Source organism: Podarcis vaucheri, assembly GCF_965113315.1.
Source record: "Podarcis vaucheri genome assembly, chromosome: 1".
NCBI lineage: Eukaryota > Metazoa > Chordata > Lepidosauria > Squamata > Lacertidae > Podarcis > Podarcis vaucheri.
Genome location: NC_138759.1, coordinates 88,632,514 through 88,653,795, shown reverse-complemented (window position 1 = coordinate 88,653,795; position 21,282 = coordinate 88,632,514). Strand labels below are relative to the sequence as shown.

The window sequence follows — 21,282 nt, the reverse complement described above, 5'->3', positions numbered from 1 at the left end:
CGTTGCGCGGGGCCTGCGCTGATAACCAGCCTCCGTCCGCCCCGCCCCGCCCTACTCTCGAGCCGTCGGGTTCCAACGGCCCCCGCCGGGGCTCAGCGCTGCAAAGGCTTTGTCAGACGGGGCGGGTGGGACGTGGGTGCTTCTGTCCTTCCTCTGGATTGACCTGGAAGGAGGAGGCTGAGGCGAAGGAGCCGGTGTCGGGCTGCAGCGCACAGCCCGACCTTGTGTGCATTTCTCTGCCCCATTTCACTTTTGCGGAGCTTACTCCTAAGTAAGTGGGCGTAGGATCGTCGCCTTAGGAGGCTCCTCAAGACGCCGTGGCCGGGTGAGGACTTTATACAGTATAGCAAAAGGGATTCGGAGAGTTGTGCAGGCAAGAAGATGGCTAAAAAGATTGTGTGTGTTGATGGACTCCTGATGGGCACTTTGGACCAGGGGTGCCTTAACTTTTTTCTTGGGAAGCATTAAAAACATGCCTTGCATTGGCTTCTTTTTCGGTGAAGGTGCTTGCTCAAATTAATTTTGTTATGAGACTGTCCCTGAAATATTTGGATGGTCATGGATGGCTCTGTTATATTCTAATGTCCTGGAACTTGCATGCTTTATTGGTGGCTAAGCGAATGGTTTTACAGCATTGCAAGGACTTGATATCTCCTCCAATAGCTCCTTGGTTGGAGAGCTTTATTGTCATGCATCTCATGCATTTTGCCTGGAGATGCAAAAAGTACAACTATTCTGAGATCTGGGACCCCTCTTTGGAGCTGTTTGCCTGATATGCATGTCATACTGGCTTTGCCAGAGTCTATTTCCCTTTCCCCAACCTTTTCTGACTGCTTCGCTCCCTTTTTTCTTTTTGATTCTTGGTTTTGACCACACATGCATGATTTGTATGCTTATTTTGCATTTTTCTGTTGTGAACAGCCTTGGGATCTTCAGATGAAGGGAGGTATACAAATATAATAAATAATAATAATAACTTTGCAAAATGGTATTGTGAATTGACATGCTTTGCCATTGTGCTTACATTTTTCATTTACTGTTCGTGTTTAGCTTAATCTCTTGTCTCTGCCCCTTCAGATTAATACCCACCCCTCCCCACATTCCCATCATGGAGAAGTATCATGTCTTGGAGATGATTGGCGAAGGCTCTTTTGGAAGAGTGTACAAGGGGCGTCGCAAATACAGTGCACAGGTAAGAGCACAAGGGAACAGGGCAGAGTGCACAAGGGAACGGGGATGGACCTCATCAACAGGCAAGAGAGTTAATTTAGGGAGATTTGTTTCCAAAGATTGCTATATAAGAAGTCTGCTCCTGAGCCTGCAGTGGTCATTGTTTCACAATGAGTTTTTCAGGGACAGACAGAGGGGAAAGTAGTGTATGACACATTTCCAGCCTTTTAAAATAATAATAATTTTTTGGCAGGTGGTGGCCTTGAAGTTTATCCCTAAAGTGGGTCGCTCACAGAAAGAGCTGAAGAATTTGCAGCGAGAGATTGAGATCATGAGGGGGCTTCATCATCCCAACATTGTCCAGATGCTTGACAGTTTTGAGACTGATAAAGAGGTAAAGGACTTGCTGGGAGTCCTTTTTAAGTGTGGGAGGTGAAGAAGAAAATGGTGTCTTCCTGGCTCTGTGGAAAGTCCCCCAAGAAGCAGAAAGGCCTGAAAACGGCTACATTTTGTTTGATGAAGTTTAGGTTATATGGTGTTCTCCAGATGTCCCAATGAGTACCTAGGAGGAGTGAACTAAAATTTAGCCATTTTGGTAACAGCTATCTAAATTACACATCTTGTCTGTAGAAGTGTGGATTGCCACATCAAGCCTATTGGTTCATGAGGCTGCATCAGGTAATTAGCCTGCCAAGACCTATCAGCAGAATGACATTATCCAAAGAATTCCCAACACACTTAGAGTTTGGAGCTTTCTATAGGGACCTTCATCAAATAAAAATGTGTTGGTAGCTGCTGCACACTCTTCTTTTGATGGTGGTTTCCTGTTGGCTTCAAACAGTACAGAGAGCTTAGTCATACTGTCATTCCCTACCCACAAGTGTCCCACCTTTGAAAATGTTCTCATTGGCATTCTGGTCTTGTTTATCTCCTTTAGGTTGTAGTAGTGACAGATTATGCTGAAGGGGAGCTTTTTCAGATCCTTGAGGATGATGGGAACTTGCCTGAGGAGCAGGTAACTATGACCAGAAGAGTAAGTGGGGATTCAGTGTGATGAATGACTCCAGGAATGGGAGAGTAGCTGGAGTCTGGGTAGGTGTCAGTCTCTGCTAGGCCATAAACCCTCCAGCTGTGTACTTCGACATGAACCTGTTACATCTCCTGGAATAGTGACTGAGGTGCTTACAAGACAGTCCCAATCTTTAAAAAGATGATCTGAGAAACTAGAGACCCATTCCTCTGAATTTGATACCAGGGATGATATTAGAACAGATTAAATCAAGGAAAGGTTTAAGGAAGTTGGTACTGTATGTCTTTATTAATTTTTTTAACCAGTTTATATATTGCTCAAACTGGAATATCAAAAGTGGTGTATGGTACAATATAAAAACACAATAAACCATAAAACATTTCAAACTCAGTATAAAATTCACCATGATTAGTAATAAGAAGATAGGAAGCTGCCTTGAGTCAAACCATTAGTCCATCTAGCTCAGTTATGTCTGCTTTGACTGGCAGTGACTCTCCAGTGTTTTAGACAAGGGACATTGCCAGCCCTATCTAGAGATGCTGAGGATTGAACCTGGGACCTTCTGTATGCAAAGCTCTACCACTGAGTTACAGCCCTTATCCTAAATAAATAAGAATATCTGGAGTCACACTTCAAGTGATGCCTGAGTGAACATATGTGTTTTGAACTAGTGTTGAATCTGGAGAAAAGAAGTCTAGCAGCAGATGGACATGATTGCAGTCTTCAAATACCTGAAGGGTACATAGAAGAGTGGAAATGCTTGCTCTCTGCTGCCCTCAAGGATAAAAATAGATCTAATTGTCTTAGGATAATACAAGTAGATTTCTGTGTGTTGGGGAAGGACTTGTGATTCACATTTGAGGGGCATCGGCAAAGATAACAAAAAGGAATGGAAGTTTTATGCTGGAGATGTGGAGCATCCCTACAGGATTAAATGGGCTTTGCAAAGTATCAGGTTTGTCATTTTCTTTCAGGTGCAAGATATTGCCTCTCAGTTGGTTTCGGCGCTCTATTATCTGCATTCCCACCGAATCTTGCACCGTGACATGAAACCCCAAAACATCCTTCTTGGGAAAGGAGGAGTGATCAAGCTCTGTGACTTTGGGTAGGTACGTTAAGAACTGATCTCCCCAACCAATCTCTGGTCTCATTACTGAAAGGTCTCAGTTGTCTTCTTTCTTTCCTGGGAAGGTTTGCCCGTGCAATGAGTATTCACACCATGGTGCTGACATCTATAAAAGGCACTCCACTGTATATGGCGCCTGAGCTAGTGGAAGAGAAACCCTATGACCACACAGCTGACCTCTGGTCAGTGGGATGCATTCTGTATGAGCTGTGTGTGGGGACACCACCCTTCTACACCAACAGCATCTTCCAGTTGGTGAGCTTGATCATCAAGGACCCCATCAAGTGGCCAAAAAACATGAGCCCCAACTTCAAGGTAACTGTACTTAAATGCCGTCCACACTCCATCCAATGATCTCAGGGCAGGTTTAGATGCATTGCTTCTTTAGTCTCATTTGATCAACACACAAGAGCCCTGTAAGGTAGATTGCCCTGCTAAGGGCCATAAGAGATATATTTTGCTCTAGAAGCTTATACATTCGGGTTTCCCATGACTCAAACTCAGCTATCTGTATCTCTGGCATTACACTGTATGTATCTGTGGTTTGAGTTTGTTCTCTCCTTGGAAGCTTGAACACCTTAGATTTTGTTCACTCATGCCACTTGGCCTCTTTCACACTGTTGGTGTGTATGTCTGAAAGGTAGAAATACAGTTTTTAAATGCATTCTCCAATCCTTATCCTACCCCACTGCCTGTGGGGATTAGACTGGGATGAGTGTACTTGCTAAGGCAGGGATGCCCCCCAATAATTTTGACTGCATCAGCCACAGCCAGCATGGCCAGTGGTTACGGAAATGTTGTCCAACATGTCTGAAGGACACCACATTGCTACATCTGTGCCAAAGAATGTAGTTCTGTGTGCAAACATGTTTTGGTGGTATTGGGGCCACCAGGTTTCTTTCTTAAGGCAGAATATGCAGCCATGTTTGCAAGACCTTTTTCAGTAATCTTCAGAGCTAGAAACTTAAAAATGAAAAAAATGGGAACATTCTGGAAAATGTGCTTTTTGTATGCATGGATTGAATAGACTCTTCCCACAGCGACCAAGGAATTTCATTGGCTCCAAGGTTTTCCTTGTAAAATTAGCAGCTGGGGTTATAGACTATAAGTAGTGTGAGGACGTGCAAGTGACCATCTCTCATTACTGTGTAGAGCTTCTTGCAAGGCCTGTTGATGAAAGACCCTCGGCAGCGCCTGTCCTGGCCAGAACTACTCTATCACCCCTTCATTGCAGGGCGGGTCACTGGTGAGTACCAGCTGCCATGCTTACTTGCAATTTCCTCCCATCTGGCTCCTGCATCTGCCTTTCCTTACAGAGCCCAATTCAAGCAAGCCCAGTCACCGACCTTCTCTTTTGCAGTAATTGATGACACAGCGGATCAAGGCATTACCAACCCTTTCACCAGCAAACTGCCTCCTGAACTGCAGGCCCTGAAAGAGCAGCAGACACACTCGCTGGCCCCTCACAGTGGCCAGTCAAAGATCTTGAGGAAAGCGCGGCAGAAGATGGCCCAGGAGGCTCGGAGAAAGGTGAGAGGCAGGTAGTACCATTGCTGGCAAGGAGACTTACAGTATGGTGGGGTCCAGTCCATTACAATCTTCCTGTGTTGCTTGACTTCTTACAGGAGATGGGGAAATCCAGGGCTTCGTTTAAGGAAGAAACCCCCAAGGGGGTCCAGAGCCACACACGCAAAGCCTGCCTTGCTCAGACAGATCCCAGAGAAGTGAATCGGGCAGCTCCTGGCACTGGAGAAGAGAGGCACCCTAGCCTTGGAGGAAAGGGAATGGAGTGGGAGCAAAAGGAATCTTCCCCCACACCTCGGTGAGAAGAAGGAGTTGAAATGCATTTATTTTGTTGGGAATGTGGTATATGATACACGTGCAAGGGAAGTGTGGATCTAAAGCTGGCAGTACCAGACACCACACAGAATCAGAGTAAGGTCCAAATCTTTTACTGCTGTAGAAGTCATAGGCTCAGCAAAACAGCTCTGGACAAAGTTATACATAGAAACGTAAGTTCCAGCCTGCAGGATTTTCAGATAGAGATACTGTTGCTCTAAGTAATACCAAATGACCAAGACAACACTGGAAACAACTGAATTAGCTGACATATATATGTCCCAGCTTCTGCCAACCTAGCAGTTTGAAAGCATACCATTGTGAGTAGATAAATAGGTATTGCTGCGGTGGGAAGGTAAATGGCATTTCTGTGCTCTCTGGCACTCTTAATGGTGTCCCGTTGCACCAGAAGCGATTTACCGTATTTTTCGCTCTATAAGACGCACCAGACCACAAGACGCACCTAGTTTTTGGAGGAGGAAAACAAGAAAAAAATATTCTGAATCTCAGAAGCCAGAACAGCAAGAGGGATCGCTGCGCAGTGAAAGCAGCAATCCCTCTTGCTGTTCTGGCTTCTGTGATAGCTGCACAGCCTGCATTCGCTCCATAAGACGCACACACGTTTCACCTTACTTTTTAGGAGGGAAAAAGTGAGTCTTATAGAGCAAAAAATACGGTAGTCATGCTGGCCACATGACCTGGAAAGCTGTCTATGGACAAACACTGGCTCTCTCGGCCTGAAAGTGAGATGAGTGCTGCACTCCATTTGTCTGGACTTAACCATCCAGGGGTCCTTTACAAGAGAAAACCAAAGCTGGGGTGAGAACATTTCATTGCTGTGTAGCCTGCCTTCAGCCTCTCATCCCTCTTCTTCATGGACAGAGAGAATCGGATCACACAGGATTACGAACGGGAATTCCCAGAGCTGAGGCCAGAAAGTGGCAGAGCAGAAGCACGTGGCAGACGCAGCATTGACACTGTGGATCTGGAGACTGAGGTGAGCGCATGGCCAGGTACCACAGTCATTTGCATAGTTGCAAGGAAGTACTTTCTTGGCTTTCTGGTGGTGGTGGTGGTCCTCACTGACTCACTCTTGCCTCTTAGGAGTTGGATAGCGATGAGGAGTGGCAGTACTTGATAGATGCCACAGATCCTGCCCATGTGCAGCTGAGTGCCCCACTGAGCCTTCTGGGAGACCCTGGTTTTGTGCAGCGCATCCATGCCCGACTCAATGATTCTGGTCGGCAGGTGAGTTGTAGGGAAGGGCTAAAAAAACACACACACACACACACACACACACACACGTTATGTTTGCTGTATGCTGGGTATGTCCTTCAGAAGCTAAGCGAGATTTCCTACAGAGAGAAGAGGAAAGAAACTGGTGGAAACTTGTTGAATTCCTTTGGTAGTTTTGGCCTTTCAGCTAGTACATGATGAGCCACGTACTAGGGACTAGGGACAGCTTGGAAAGATGGAGACTCTTAAGACTTGACAGGGTCTAGAGGTCTTATAAAAATGTGTGGATCCTAGAAAGGAAGCTGGGCATGTCATTAACTCTTTAGTTGGGAGCAACATCTCATGGATGAATTTTGGGATGGCAAGAGTGTGCTGTGATGCTGTTGAAGACAGAGTGACTGTGGAATCAGTAGTTTGTATGGTGTTTCTAGAGCACTTTAGGCATTGGTGTGGGGAAGGTCTGTATGGGGAAGAGTTGTATGTCCTATGTACATTTACCCCTTTTCCTTATACAGGTGCTGGAGGGAATGCTGGAGGGAGCTTCCCATCTTCGCCCTGCCCTCCATGTTATTGGCAACTTGTTAGGTACCCGCTGTGACACGGAGCTGTTGTACAACTTCTGCAGTGACACAGGATTATCGCACTTCCTTGTGGAGCTAGCGGGAAGTATCCTGGAGAGTATCAACATCAAGCAGGTAGAGAAGAGGCATTCGCCAAAACTGGGGGTAGCCAACGTGGTGCCCTCCAGATGCTTTGGACTACAACTCCCTCCCTCCCAGCATGGCCAATGGTCCGGGATGATGACCACATTATCTGGAGGACACCATGTCGGGTACTTGCATTTTGAAGAGTTAAAGCATCTAGGTGTATAGCAGGCTGTTATTTGGACCTTTTTCTTATTGGACTATAATCCAAACTAAGCATATAGTATTTGGATTTTTTTTAAAAAAAGAAGGTTCATTATGTAAAAGTATTTAACTTGCACAAGGTTAAAAGCACTGTTAGATTGTTCTGCAGAATCTGGGATATTTTGACAAGAATCATAAGCAGCTAGGAAGAAGAGGAGGTATGAATGGCGGACAAGGGGCTAAGAACCGAGGGCTTGGCTGAGTAACTTTATCACCTGATTGCTTGAAACCTCCAGGGTGTCTGACCTTACCACAGCTGATACCAGCATGTTTAGCATGTATCTGGATAACTGGGAACTAAAAACATTTATTGGTGAGATTATTTAAAAGCCTCATTCTTTGATCCCAAATTTTGTGCTGCATGGAGTTTACACTGTAATGGAAAACAGTCTTTCTTCTACAGATTCTGTGAATCTGTACAAAGGTTAAATTTGGCACAGAATTCAACCCACTTTACTCAGAACTCTGTTAGTTTCCTCCTCCTCCCATTCTTCTTACCTTGGCAGATGATTCCCGTAGTTCTTGATTACTGGTTCTTTCTATGGGGCACCCAACCAGGTGGAATCCAGCCCCAAGAACACATACCTCTCTCTCTATCCCACAGCAGCCCTGGTACATCACCCTACTGATAGACTTAATCACTGTCCTGTCAGCCTACTTTGCCAGTGATTTCAACCGACAGCAGAGTGGAAAGAAGCAAAGGTAAGACACTTTCATGGCAGATGAAATATGAAGGTGAATTATGCTATGTTGTCAGCAGTATGGGAGTAGGCAAAATTAAAGCACAGTGTGCATGAATACAGTAAATACCAAAAAGAAGCAGTTTCATTCCACACACTGATGCCTTGTGCCAGTATTTAGTCTGAGAACTGGAAATGGCATATAATGTCCCTAGTTACCTGTCATCATACAGGTTCTGAGCATTACACAATTATACAGTACTGGCCAAAAAAAGAGGGAATCTGAGTGCCTGTGTTGAGCTCACTGCCATGTTTCAAGACTAAGCTTCTATGTCAAACCTATAAACACAGATACTTCTCTAGTTTGCAGGCATTCCACAGTTCTGCCAGTCACTTCCTTGCCCTGTTACCTGCACTGCTGGTTCAGCCCGCAGACCAAGAGAGCAGGCTGCGAGAACAAAGCCTGATGGTAAGGGTCCCTTTGAAGCCTCCTATCTCCTGGTCTACTCATCTCCATCTTGTCTCAGTCTCTCTCCCTCTCCCATCAGCATCCTTTTAATGTTCAATGCTCAATTTAATTTCATTAAATTTAATTTAAGGGAAACTATATTAAATTTAATTCAGTTTTCTTCTCAATTTAATGTTCACTTCTCCCTGCCTACCCCTGGAACCTGTGTGTTTTAAGGCTTGGGACAGAAATGGGTTCCAACCCAGAGTTTGACTTTTTCAAAGATGAGGAGCAGCTATTGTTCCTACATCCCAAAATATATAACATATTTGTAGTACATTCATTTCTGTGCCCTCTTTTGTCTTTGGCTACGTACAGCATAGCATATAGCTTCTGGAAGGTTGCCCAGAAGGGAATGCGGGCCTCAGGTTGAAAAAGTCTCCCCACTCTTGCTCTAGGCTCCCCACAACTCCCAGACCTATACTATCCTCACTGCAACAGCATCCTTTGTCTCTTATCCTTACAGTGCTTCGCCCACTTGTGTGAGAGCATGGATTGTGCCTGCCCATCCATCTCCATTCCCTTTTACACCAGCTTGTTTGAGGAGCATCACCGCCTTCTGGATGTGCTCTGCCATGGGGCTAGCTGTAAGCAGCCAGCTCAGGAAGGTAACAAATGCTGTGGCGAATGTGCCCATCTGACTGCATTTGGGGATAATGCAAAATGCCTCCTGATTCCAGACTAAACATCTGAAAGAACTTTCCGACAGTAGGAGCTGTTCAACAGTGGAGTGGTCTCTCTTGGGAGGTTGTGGACTCTCCTTCCTTGGAGGTTTTTAAGCAGAGGTTGGATGGTCATCTGTCATGGATGCTTTAGTTGAGATTCCTGTATTGCAGGGGGTTGGACTAGATGAACCTTGGGGTCCCTTCCAACTCTACAATTCTATGAGAACAGGCCTTTTCAGTGGTGGCTGCCTAATTATGGAGTGCTCTGCCCAGAGAGGCAATCCTAGTGTCATCTCTATTTTTATGCACAAGGCAAAAATGTTTCTTTTACCCAGGCTTTTCACTCTTAGTTTGATGATTTAAAGGTAGGATGGATGTAGTAGACCTCCCTTTTATATGGAGGATGCATTTTTAGGTTTTTATTCTGTTTTAGTTTTAATATTTGTATTATTCTTGTAAGTTGCTTTGGGTCCACTTTGAGCAAAAAAGTGACAAATAAAAGTAGACAATAATAGATAATATCACTGTAAGTGGCATTTCTGTTCCACTTCCAGTTGGTGTATTTAACCTTGTTTGGTGTATTCTGTTTGCTCCCCAACCCCCAACAGTGTTCCCCAAAGAAGCAAAGGCAGCGCAAGAGTGGAGTGAACACTTGGCAGTTGCCTCTACTGCAGCCCTAGCTGCATCCTGCGGCATCCCAGGAGGGCACAGCACATGTTATAAGGCCAAAAAGCAGGTGGGAGTTTTATTGGCATTTATGTTTCTGACGCGGGTGGCGCTGTGGGTAAAATCTCAGCACCTAGGGCTTGCCGATCTCATGGTCGGCGGTTCGAATCCCCGTGGCGGGGTGCGCTCCCGTCTTTCGGTCCCAGCGCCTGCCAACCTAGCAGTTCGAAAGCACCTCCGGGTGCAAGTAGATAAATAGGGACCGCTTACCAGCAGGAAGGTAAACGGCGTTCCGTGTGCTGCGCTGGCTCGCCAGATGCAGCTTGTCACGCTGGCCACGTGACCTGGAAGTGTCTGCGGACAGCGCTGGCTCCTGGCCTATAGAGTGAGATGAGCGCACAACCCTAGAGTCTGTCAAGACTGGCCCGAACGGGCAGGAGTACCTTTACCTTTACCTTTATGTTTCTGAGAGGTTGGCTATATAGCTCCCTCAAGTGGTGGAAACTGATAATGGTGTTAGCACTGAAGGCTAAGGGATTTCCATTGCAGATCTCTCAGCAAGTAGCCGAGAAGCTCATTGAGAAAGATAATGACCTGCTGCCAAGTCTTCTCTCAGGAATTGAGCGCTCTGCCTCTTCGCTCAATGGGATGAAGGTAACGCGTCTCCCCATGTTCCTTTTGCTTCTCTGGGAGTCGGGGAATTGGTGCCCAGGGCATCTTATCCTTGGAAGCAACATGCCTTAATGCATTCCCTTTTCCCTCCTCACTTGGGAAGAAAGTGATGATGCCTCGGTGGTCTGACCTTGCTTTGCATTTCCATCACCCAGGTCCTGTATGCCTGTTGCCATGTCAGTCTGACTCTGTGCCACCGCTTAGCAACTCCAGAAAGGCTGAGTTCCCTGATTTGTGCCCTGCAAGGCAAGGTATTTTTTTATTCTGAAACTGCAAAGAGAACTGCCCCATCATGAGCACATACAAAGTCTCAGCTCTAAGAAGGTGGGGTGGGGGAGAAAGGAAGCTGCCTCTTACCAGGTCAAACTATTTTCCCATCTGATATTGTCCACTCTGACTGGAAGTGTCTTTCCCTGGTCTCAATCAGGGGGTCTTTCTCGTCAACCTACTCCCTGATCCTTTTTTAACTGGATATGCTGGGGTTTGAGAGTTAATGAGCAAGGAACTGAAAACTGTATCAGGGAAAGGATGGTGTGGAAACAGGAGAGGTGTTCCAACATGATTGGCATGGGCAGGGGAGGGGCACTGAGATAACCATGGTTTTAGAGCAAAAAATTGTGAGACGAACATTGGATAGCTTCTCTTAGGAATGGATATGGGATGGAAAGGTGATGGTTTGTGGGGCCAGTGTTTCAGGACTGAGCCTTGTCTCTTTGAAAGGTCCCACTGACTGAAGTGGCACAAGTACAGGCAGCTGAAGCCTCACTGAGACTCTTCTCCCTCCTGCTCCTCCAGCTACAGATCCTCCCACCTCAGTAAGTGTTGTTGCTTTGGCACCATTCATATTCTTGCCTTGACTGCTTGGGAACAAGGGAAAAGGCTCTCAGAGACTTAACTTGAGTGGTGTGGATTGGCAAGAAGTAAGGAGAGTCAGTGCTAAAATGGGGAGGCACTTGACAAAAAAGGGAAACTGATCTGCAGTTCTCCAGAAATGTCCAACACAACCCTGGTTTTGAGGGATATGCCCCATCGCAAAACGTGCCAGTCCAAGAGATGTTTTGCAGGAAGATGTGCAGTGGTGCTTCACTGTGCTCTGTAAGCAGATACATCCCTCCCACTTCTCTCTTTTAATGTTTGCTGTAGCTGCCCTAAACTCAGGAGCAGCTTGCCCAGAGTGGGGCCCAGTAGCAATAGCCTCCCAGCTATTTACACAGAGTATACATAAGGAGAGAGCTGGCACCTGTGTTAAGGACTAGCCTTCTGGTGACTGTAAGCTGTGTTGAACTGATGGTTTCTTAGTCTGAAGCAGAAACTACCCAACAGTGAGCAACAATGCTGCCAAGAAGTTTTCTTGATGTTTAGAAAATGAAATTACTGGTTTTTAGGATTCCACTGAATCTGTTACATGACATAACCACATTTTTTGAGCCACAGTGCAGCCCCAGCCTTAGTTTTTGGCTGCCGTTCCTTTTTCAGGCACACACTTAAGTGTCTGGCAAGTATTGCTAGCTTTAAAGATGAGGGCCTTGGCATTTGTTGCTTCATCCTTCTAATGCTGCTATTTCTTTGATTGTGGTTTAGGTCTGAAATAGTGCTGAAGGAAGCCGTGGCTCTTTTCAACCATGCAACAGCTACCTCTGTTCTAGTGAGTAATCTCTACTCCGGAGTAGAGTTTAGAACTGTCTATATAGATTCTTTTATCCCATATGTGTCATCTGATTGTCAGTAGCCCCAGCTGTAGGTTTGTACTCACGAGAAACTCTTCCACACTGCACCCGATGGCGAGTGATGGATTCTCACTAAGGTCAAGGAAAGGACCAAACAGTTATCTTCCCTCACACAGTTGGAGGTATTGTAGACAGAGCTTCACAAGCTGTGAAAAAGAGGTATCCCACTGTTCCCACAAATGTGTACTTCTGGACTGCAAAGAAATGGTCTGCCTGTTACCCTGTCATACTAGAGGTATCGGGATTGGACTTCTGTAGACTATGAAGGAGAAAGCAGCATTGCCATTCCTGCGGGGAGTCTAATAACTAGATTTGCATCCAGTGCAAGTAAAGAAGGCATTCTGGCCATTCCTGCACACAGAGGGGTCTCTCTGTCTTATGCAGAGTGCTGCAGGATTGCTGCTGACATGCTTCATTCAAAATGGCGCTGCTGTGATGATCAGGCAAGAGGAAGCCATGGCCATTATAGCTACTGTATTCACAGAACCTGCAGAGGTAAGAAACCAGCTCCAGACAGACAGGGGCAAATCAGGACACATAGGCCACTGGCTGTGTCATGCTTGTCATGCCATATAGTGGCTGACTTTGAGGTCACTGTCTCAGGTCTAGTCCTTTCTCTTGGTGTCTTTCAGCTATGCCTGCCACCTCCCATGGGAGCTGGCTTCTATGATGGGCTCCTGCTCTTGATACTGCAGCTATTAAGCCAGGTATGACTTCATACCCCACCAAGCAGCTTCCTTGCATTCTCTAGCATTGGCCAACCTGGTGACCTCCAGATGTTGCTAGATTGTAGCTCCCATCAGCCCCAGCCAGCATGTGGTCCAACAGACAGTTGTGGCCTAACATCTGGGGGACCTAGTTGGCAAAGGCTGCTCAAGAGGATGCACACAAATGATCCAGGAGGTATTAGGGAAAGTATTTACTGTTAGGTGAAGCAGAATGGGGTAGGGTAAGAAATGGCTTGCTTAATTCTGCCAAGGCCATGTGTAGCCCCTCAGCTCTTGGCAGTAGGGAACTGGCTCTCATCCAGGTGCTGTCCTGTCTGTTCATGGATTTCCTTGGAGGTTGCCCTATCCACAACTGGAAGGGCCACTTTGGGCCTTCCCCAACCTGGCATCCTCAATGTTTTGGGCCGCAATTGCCACCACCCCAACCATTTTCTAATCTACACTTAACTGGGGGTGATGGGAGGCAGAGTTCCAAACATCTGGAGGGCACGAGGTTGGGCAACACTGAGATAGAGAAAGACAGCACAGTCTAGAATTGGACCTAAACAACCCAGATTGCTAACATAGTTATACAGATATGATAATTTCCAAGCATGTTTTCTGGCTAGGTGGCTCAGTTCTTTCTATAGAATTTGAAAGTTAAAAAAATTACCGTTGGGGACATTGCACTATTCTTATCTACAATTTGCTGTGTATGCATATTTGTGTGTGTGAAGAAACTCCAGCCAAATTCTCACCTATAGCCACCTGCATATTACCACATTGTTTTTTCCTCTTATGGGCTAGAAGTTTGCTTCCACCCAAGTAAAATATATTGTGATAGCTTAAATGTAATAAAACAAAAGCAGAGTCTTAGGATTCTGCAGGCTTGACTCTGTTCCATCTTTGAAAATATATGTTGCAGTTTGTGGTGATGAAGACCTTAAATTCCGTAGCAAAATGGGGAGGGCAGTTAAGTCCCTGCCCTTTCTGGGCATATCAGCTGAGTTTTGTGCAGCAATTCATCTTAGTGGACACCCAGCTTACTGCTTTTTAGATACAGGTGGGAAGAGAGGTCCAGTCAGAAAGGGTTTAGGTCTGTCAGGCTACAGAGGGAGCATCCATGGAATTAAGGTGTCTCCGATGAGCCAAATCCCTGAGCTGCAATGCAGAATAGGGTGTTTAGGCTCCCATCTCACTGCTCTGGGGCTTGTTCCTCTTCTGTCAGGGAGATGCAGCAGTAGTGCGGGAGTTTGCTACCTCCGAACTCTGGGGCATCGTGTGGCATCGCTTTGCCATGGTGCTCCACTTGACTTCTCAGGAGCCAGTGATGGAAGGAGACACCCCGAGAGCTGGCCAGCAGGCACCAGAGCCATACTGGAACCTCATCTCACCACAAGGTACAAAGTGGCTTTCCTTTAGTAAGAACCACCCCAAATTGCCTCTTGGGCGTCTCCTCTTGCTATTTACGTGTCAGAAGACAGAGCTGAGGAGGTTCGTCTTGGTGAGGCTGTATATAAGGATGCTCACAGTCTTTCCATGATGCCAGGCCTGGTTCTGGCAGTCACTTCTCCGAATGGGAAAGGCAAGGAGACATTGAATAGGTGGCTAAGGGGTACTCATTCGTGCTTTCCCTGCTGTAGGAACCTTGCTCTTCCTCAGCTTAGCCCTCTTCATCTTCACACGAGAGCCTCACCAGTGCCTTCTCCAGCTGGGCCAGCCCAATGGGGTCATGATGGCAACCCTGAGCAAGCTGCTTGAACCTGACTTCCTGACTTACTTGGCACAAACGTGAGTGATAAATCCGGGGCTGAGCTATAGAAGGAAGTAAACTAAATGCTGCTAGAGTGGGACGAGGGCAGGGGGCTGCTGCATAGAAACATACTTGTCATTTGCCCAAACACAGCACAGCAATACAGTCTCCCCCAAACCTGATTTTGGTCTAGCTCCTCCCCTTCTTACCAACTCCCATTTTCAGCAAGAAAGCTGCCCCAAGACGCAGAAGTGGATGATATGCAACCTTCTGTGTCCCTATGTTCAATCTCAGGAATGTTCCAGATACATGCAGCTGAATCTGGCTTTCTAACAACCTTTGTTTTTATATTAAAGATGAAGTTTTTAGGATTATACTTGTCCGTAAAGGTTTTTATTGAACAGGCCACTGGATTAATTAGGTTAGAAAGAGGCACTAGTTGTGCTCTGCATATCTCCCAAACTATCCTCAGTTTCAGCTTCTTATTATAGCATCCCTATGTACACCTTATTCCTTGCCCTTTTCCAAACTTCGCCAATGTATTTGATTCCTAATTCAAAAAATTACAGTCAAAATAAGGTGTGCACATTAAGCCTATTTCTGCTTTGGTATAACACAAAAAAGTTAAAGGACCCCTGACAGTTAAGTTCAGTCGCGAACGACTCTGGGGTTGCGCCACTCACCTCGCTATAGTGGCCAAGGGAGCCGATGTTTGTCCACAGACAGTTTTTCTGGGTCATGTGGCCAGCATGACTAAGCCGCTTCTGGTGAAACCAGAGCAGCGCACAGAAACGCCGTTTACTTTCCCGCTGGAGTGGTACCTATTTATCTACTTGCACTTTGATGTGTTTTCGAACTGCTAGGTTGGTAGGAGCTGGGACTGAGCAATGGGAGCTCACCTCATTGCGGGATTCGAACCGCCAACCTTCTGATCAGCAAGCCCTAGGCTCAGTGGTTTAGACCACAGCGCTACCCGTGTCCTGCTTGGTGCAACATATCTATAAAAGAGCATATTTGCTTCTTTTATGAAAAACAGTGATTTGGCTCAGAGCAATTAACTTTTTGTTCAAGACATCCCTTAAAAGCAGCATGTAATGACTGAAGGCCAGGGCAGGGCAGATGGAATATAGAATGTTGCCTTATACCAAGTTAGACTATTAGTCTACCTCATTTTTATTTATTGTCTACACTTGATAAGAGGCTCTCCAGGGTTTCAGACCGGAGTCTTCTTTTTCGGCCCCATATGGGGATTGAACCTGGGACATTTTGCATGCAAAATATGCATATTGAGCAACAAATCTCCCCTTACTGCTATTGTGGCATGGTTACTAATAGATATTGTTTCACTAGGCTGTTTCAGTCAAGCATCTGGAGCTTACTATTGCAGCCCAAATATACTTTCAGCTGGAAGTTAATACTTCACTATGACAGCTTTGCTCCCTCTTCCAGGCAGATGCAAGAGGATGGTGACCCAGAGCTGGTGTCAGCTGTTGTGCTCCAAATTTGCCAGCTGTTCTGTTTCCCCTTTGCTCTGGACATGGACCCTGAAACTTTAGAGCTTATCACAACAGGTCTAAGGGACTCTGAAATCCCTGCACGGTTACTCCAGGTAAAGCTTTTCTCATGTTGGTCGTCTAAGCACTAGAAAAGTGAAGCCACTTTCCCCAAGGATGCAGACTCTGCCTTAGCCAGACCAGTTGTCCTGCTCCACACAAAGCAATGCCTTTCATCCTGATTCATGGTGGTTGTGCTTATGTGGATGCACTCAAAAAACTGCTTTTCATAAAATGAGGCACCAAATGCCTTTTTTGAAGCTGGTTGTAGGCTGGGAAAGGGATGGAAATGCCAGCCTCATAAAGACATAAGGGAATTTTTACCCTTTATGGGAAACATTTTTAGAATGATAAAGGTTCAGAGTTATGTCCAACAAAGTTGTCCAGTTTGTGGAAAGACTACAAATAGATTTTGTGGCTAGGGTGAAGAAAGGAAGTTCCATTGCATAAGCAAAAGTTTTTGCACAAACACAACTTTGTTGGTGCCAACTTCATACTGGTATGCACACTTTGAGACACTATTCTGCTTTTGCTTTCTTTGTAGGCCTGCATTCACCACCTTCCCTTCTCAGAGACAGAGTTGCCATTGAGTCTCCTGTGCCACTTGGTGCTGAGTGACGAGGGAGTCATTGAGCAGGTGGTGGGGGTGGCTGCCTCAAAGCATGCTGTTGCCTTCTTGTCTGCCATTTTGCTATCAGACCAAGTAGCCCTTACTGCAGACTTGCTCTCTCTGCTCACCCACATAGCCCGGGCCAGTCCAGCTCACCTGCCTTTCCTACAGAGACTCCTATGTGGTTCAGACTCTGCTTCCCAACCACTGAGCCACCTGCTGTGCCACCAAGAATGCCCGGTTCGTGCCAAAACTTGTAGCCTTTTGGGGAACCTGCTGCGCCACAGACAGGGGTTTCCTCAGGTTCTGCAGGACCAGATTGGGCTGCTGGAACATCTGCTGGAATGCCTTTCGGATGAGGATGAACATGTGCGGCGCTCAGCCAGCTTTGCTGTTGGCAATGCAGCCTACCAGGCTGGTCCTCTTACTCCAGCCCTCAGCAAAGCAGTCCCCTGGGTTGTTCAGCTCCTGAGTGATCCTCAAGCCAAGACCCGCTGTAATGCAGCTTCAGCACTGGGCAACTTGGGCCGCCAGTCGGTGGAACTGGAGGATTTGCTGATCCAGAGCAGGGTACCCGGTCGTCTATTGGATGTGGCCTGCCATGATTCGCAACCAGCTGTGCAAGAGGCAGCACTCATTGCTCTTCGATCTATTGGCCAGCAGCCCAGGATCCACCAGGTATTAGTTCAGCAACTGTGGAGGGAAAAGACTCGGCCAGCTGAGGGCAGGCCCTAATAAACCAGCAGTCAGATTTATTGTGCTTCAGTTAATTCCTGACAATGCATAACGGAAGCCTTATTGCAAGGTTACCTGCCATGGTTGTTGAGGATAATGAAGCTTTGCTTGCTGGTCAAGAATTGAGGTTTGTACATTGGGGCAAAAAAAAAAAGAGACATTGGTAGGTTCTTGTTGGCGGGGGGTGGGGCAGGCTTGAGAGTTCATTGCTGCTATTAGCTGCCATATTCTCTTGACCCTTCCTTTCTATGAGAGAAGCACTTTACAAACAGTCAGTGTGTGATACCTGACTTGCTTTGCCATCTTAATAAGCTGTTATCAATATAACTCAACCTGTTCCATTCTTTCAAAAACAGTTGCACATAAGTGAGCTCCAAACTATCCCACCACTGGATTCTCAAGGAATAGATGTTTTTTCCATGATAACTTTCTGTTGGTTCAAAGTGTCTCTGAGCTTATATTAGGTCACCCACCAGTAGATCTCATTCTTCCTTTACCTAGTTACAATCATCACTTTTTATGTGTAAGGGTGGTATCCAATGCACTTGCTCTGTTAGTGCCAGGATTGGCATTTGTGCAATGGAACTCTCCTTGATTCTTGTGCACCTCAAACCTTCCCCAAATTTGCTTTGTATGGCTGTGGAAGCCCCGTAACAGACTTAGAGGGTATGCAGGGAGGAAGGGGAGTTACTTTGCACAGCCAAAAGGCCTTGCACCGACAGTACACTGAATACAACCCTAAGTTGCTAGTCCCCTTTCTATGAAAACATGACTGTGTTCCCCAAGAATCATAGAATTATAAAGTTGGAAGGGTCATCTAGCCCAACCCCCTACAATGCAGGAATCTCAACTAGATTGTATGTGACAAGTGGCCATCCAACCTCCGTTTAACAACTTCCAAGGAAGGAGAGTCCAACACCTTTCATGGGAGTCTGTTCGTTCCACTATTGAACAGCTCTGTCAGAATGACATCTTTCTCGGTACCAGACGTTGAAGATACACTGGAGTTATGAGGCTCTCTATAGAATCCTATTGCTGTGTTATTCACATTGAGGGAGTTACCATAATTACTCAAAAAGGGGCCTCGTTTTCAGTCCCATCCCCAACGTAACATATTCCTCAATCAGCTGTGCATTACTTGCAGTAGATGGAAATCCCAACACAGTGTCCTGATAATGCGGAAGTGATGTTGGAGGCAGGATTAAAAACACAAGCCCTCTCTAAGTAATTGTGCTAATGCCCTACATAGCTTAGCACAATAGGCTATGCCAGGGCACAACATATATCTGTCCCAATCTCCTTTCCAGGTGCTGGTGTCACTCGGAGCAAGTGAAAAGTTGGAAGCACTTTCATGTAACAAACCTCAGACTAGTGCCTACAGCAGCCCACGGCCCTCATCATCAAGGCATTGTAAGAAATTGATCCACCTCCTGCAGCCTGCACACAGTGCCTGAGAATTCAAGAGGGTTCCAATGTGCTCTTCCTTCCAAACACCAGGTTTTGAGAACCATGGAGCTGAAATATGATTGCAGCTACTGTCTTGGAGTGGCCTTCGATATGCCAAAATGTCAAGAGCGTGCTAGTCTTTCTAGCTGAAGTTGGAAGTAGTTGGAAGTAGAACTCTGTTTTACATCATCTGAACAGAGGTGCCACAGTCCGCTGTTCAGATCCATTCACCATTTTCTTGCTATGAACCATCCACGGAAAAAGCCAAGCTGCTATGTTCTCCTACCTAAACAAGACGTGTAGCTCATGTGTAGCAAAAACCTTAGCTCAGTGCACTCTACATTAAGTGCCTTGGGATACTGATCTTTCATGAAGTTGTTTTTTCTTTTTTTTCTGAGAATTTCTTCCTTTCCCCTTGAAGAAGAAGAATGGACAGCCACAAGCCACCAAGCATCGCTACTTAAAAGTAGAAAGAGAACAGTGGCATCGCTGGCCAGAATAAAGTAGTACATCTTTTGCTTTGACTTTTGCAGGCTAAGTTGTGGGTCAGAAGGCAGGAAGCATTTTCAGTTTTTGATAGGAGTTATAGTATCCCCCCTGGAGCCTCTGATCAACTGTAATGGATTGCATGCATTATTTGTTTCAGTATTTCTTTGACTAGGACCCTGACCCAGTTGGTCTCTTGTTTTTTTATATTTAATAGTGTGCTTTTGTAATAAAACCTGGTTTGTTTTCTCACATGTTCCTCCATATGGATGTAGCCCAGAGGCAATTGGTGGAAGAGAGTTGAATCCCACCCAGAGGTCTTAAAAAATAAGTTGTGGGTGCAGAATGACATCCATTCATGCAACAGGACTCCCTCTTCCCCTAAAATTTGTGCTAGAGGATTGAGGACCTCATTTCATGCATACCTACACCACTAAGTGCTACACTGAATTACACCCTATGCCAAAAACACACTTAGATGCAGAAAATATATGAACATTTTGCCACATAATCTACCTAACTTGAAACATTTGTTACAAAATTGAACATGAAAAATTATCTTCCATATTTGTGTTGGGAATTAGTGGGGGAATGTACAAATGAAAAAAGTAAGGTTGCAATTCTAAACACATTCAGCTGTAAACAAGCTATGCTGAACATTGTAGGGCTTACTTCTGCATAAATGTGGATATGTGAGCCATAATCTTACACTCAAATAAAAGCAGGCTTTTGTGAGAGCTACTGTATCACGCAGTGTGTCTGAGATAAGAAAACTCAGGCTCGGGCCCGAAATGCAATCCACCAAGCCTCACTATCTAATCCTTAGGACTCTTCTTAGCAGCCCCGCTTGAGTGTTTTTGCCGGGCTGAAATGTGTCCTAGCATTGTGATAATGCCCTTTGCTTGCCTGGATGTAGGATAGAAAGAACCTACAGTTCAAAGTTAAAATTTACAATTACCAGCACTAGCATGTGGTCCTTGGAAGCCTGCCTGAAGGGAATGCAGTCCATGGGCTGAAAACCATATATGCTGAAGAACTCAATGCACCTGTAGTAAACTAATTTTGCAAGCTTAGCACCATTTGTTTGGAAAGTCAATCTTTGCTGTGCATGGGGCTGAACTCTGGGAACACTAGGTGTAGAGCCCATAGAATCAAAAGCAGCTAAACTGGATTAATCATCTTGCTTTGAGAATCTAGCAGAAAAGGAAGCTGAACTGACAACGGTTTCCACATTGCATGGAAGAACTTAGGTTAGATGAGTTAGGAGAGTTATAGCTGTATCTCTATTCCTTTAATTTACTCAGCTATCCAACCTCAAATGACACCTGCTGTTAATAGGCTTTACAGACTTCTCAGTTACCTTAGGGTAGCTGTTAAATGAGAGGCAATAAAGGGGAACAGCAGCATTAAGAAACCACCTCAAGCTGTCGTGTCCATTAGCATGAAGAGCAAAGTTCTATTCTTCACTCCAAATGCACTAGTTTTCAACAACAAACAAAACTGTATGGTACAGTATGCAATTGTGTGTATTCCCACCTAGATCCTGACATAGTACAAGACACATGCTTACTACAACTTTGGGTGGTTGTGAGAACTGGAACTGAGAAGATACTAAAGGATATGATGGCTTGTGTAGCATTACTGCCATCTTGCCTTCAGTTCAAGGTTGTGCCAGGTGCTCACCTACAGCAGTTACTGAACACTGGACATAACTTCCCGAATTTGCGTCTTGGTGGAGCTGCAATGCATGTGCAATGGAATACTG

The 21,282-nt window shown here is 45.7% G+C and overlaps 1 protein-coding gene across 2 annotated transcripts; it reads left to right on the top strand.

Moving 5' to 3' along the window:
- Nucleotides 1-67: 67 nt before the first annotated feature.
- STK36 (serine/threonine kinase 36) lies at nt 68-19,769 on the top strand. 2 transcript variants are annotated; one of them, XM_082201539.1, is made up of 27 exons: nt 68-271; nt 1,078-1,192; nt 1,424-1,564; nt 2,108-2,185; nt 3,175-3,305; nt 3,392-3,641; nt 4,479-4,572; nt 4,687-4,856; nt 4,952-5,148; nt 6,048-6,162; nt 6,270-6,413; nt 6,917-7,096; nt 7,914-8,011; nt 8,353-8,458; nt 8,964-9,105; nt 9,771-9,898; nt 10,378-10,482; nt 10,656-10,751; nt 11,221-11,315; nt 12,082-12,145; nt 12,612-12,722; nt 12,860-12,934; nt 14,163-14,334; nt 14,578-14,725; nt 16,137-16,296; nt 16,785-17,528; nt 18,893-19,769. In XM_082201539.1, exons 2-27 carry the CDS (start codon nt 1,109-1,111, stop codon nt 19,037-19,039), a joined length of 3,975 nt encoding a protein of 1,324 aa, XP_082057665.1. In that variant the 5' UTR covers nt 68-271; nt 1,078-1,108; the 3' UTR covers nt 19,040-19,769. The 2 variants fall into 2 exon arrangements, with proteins under 2 accessions (XP_082057665.1, XP_082057664.1); XM_082201538.1 differs by having other exon boundaries at nt 68-325.
- Nucleotides 19,770-21,282: the final 1,513 nt, after the last annotated feature.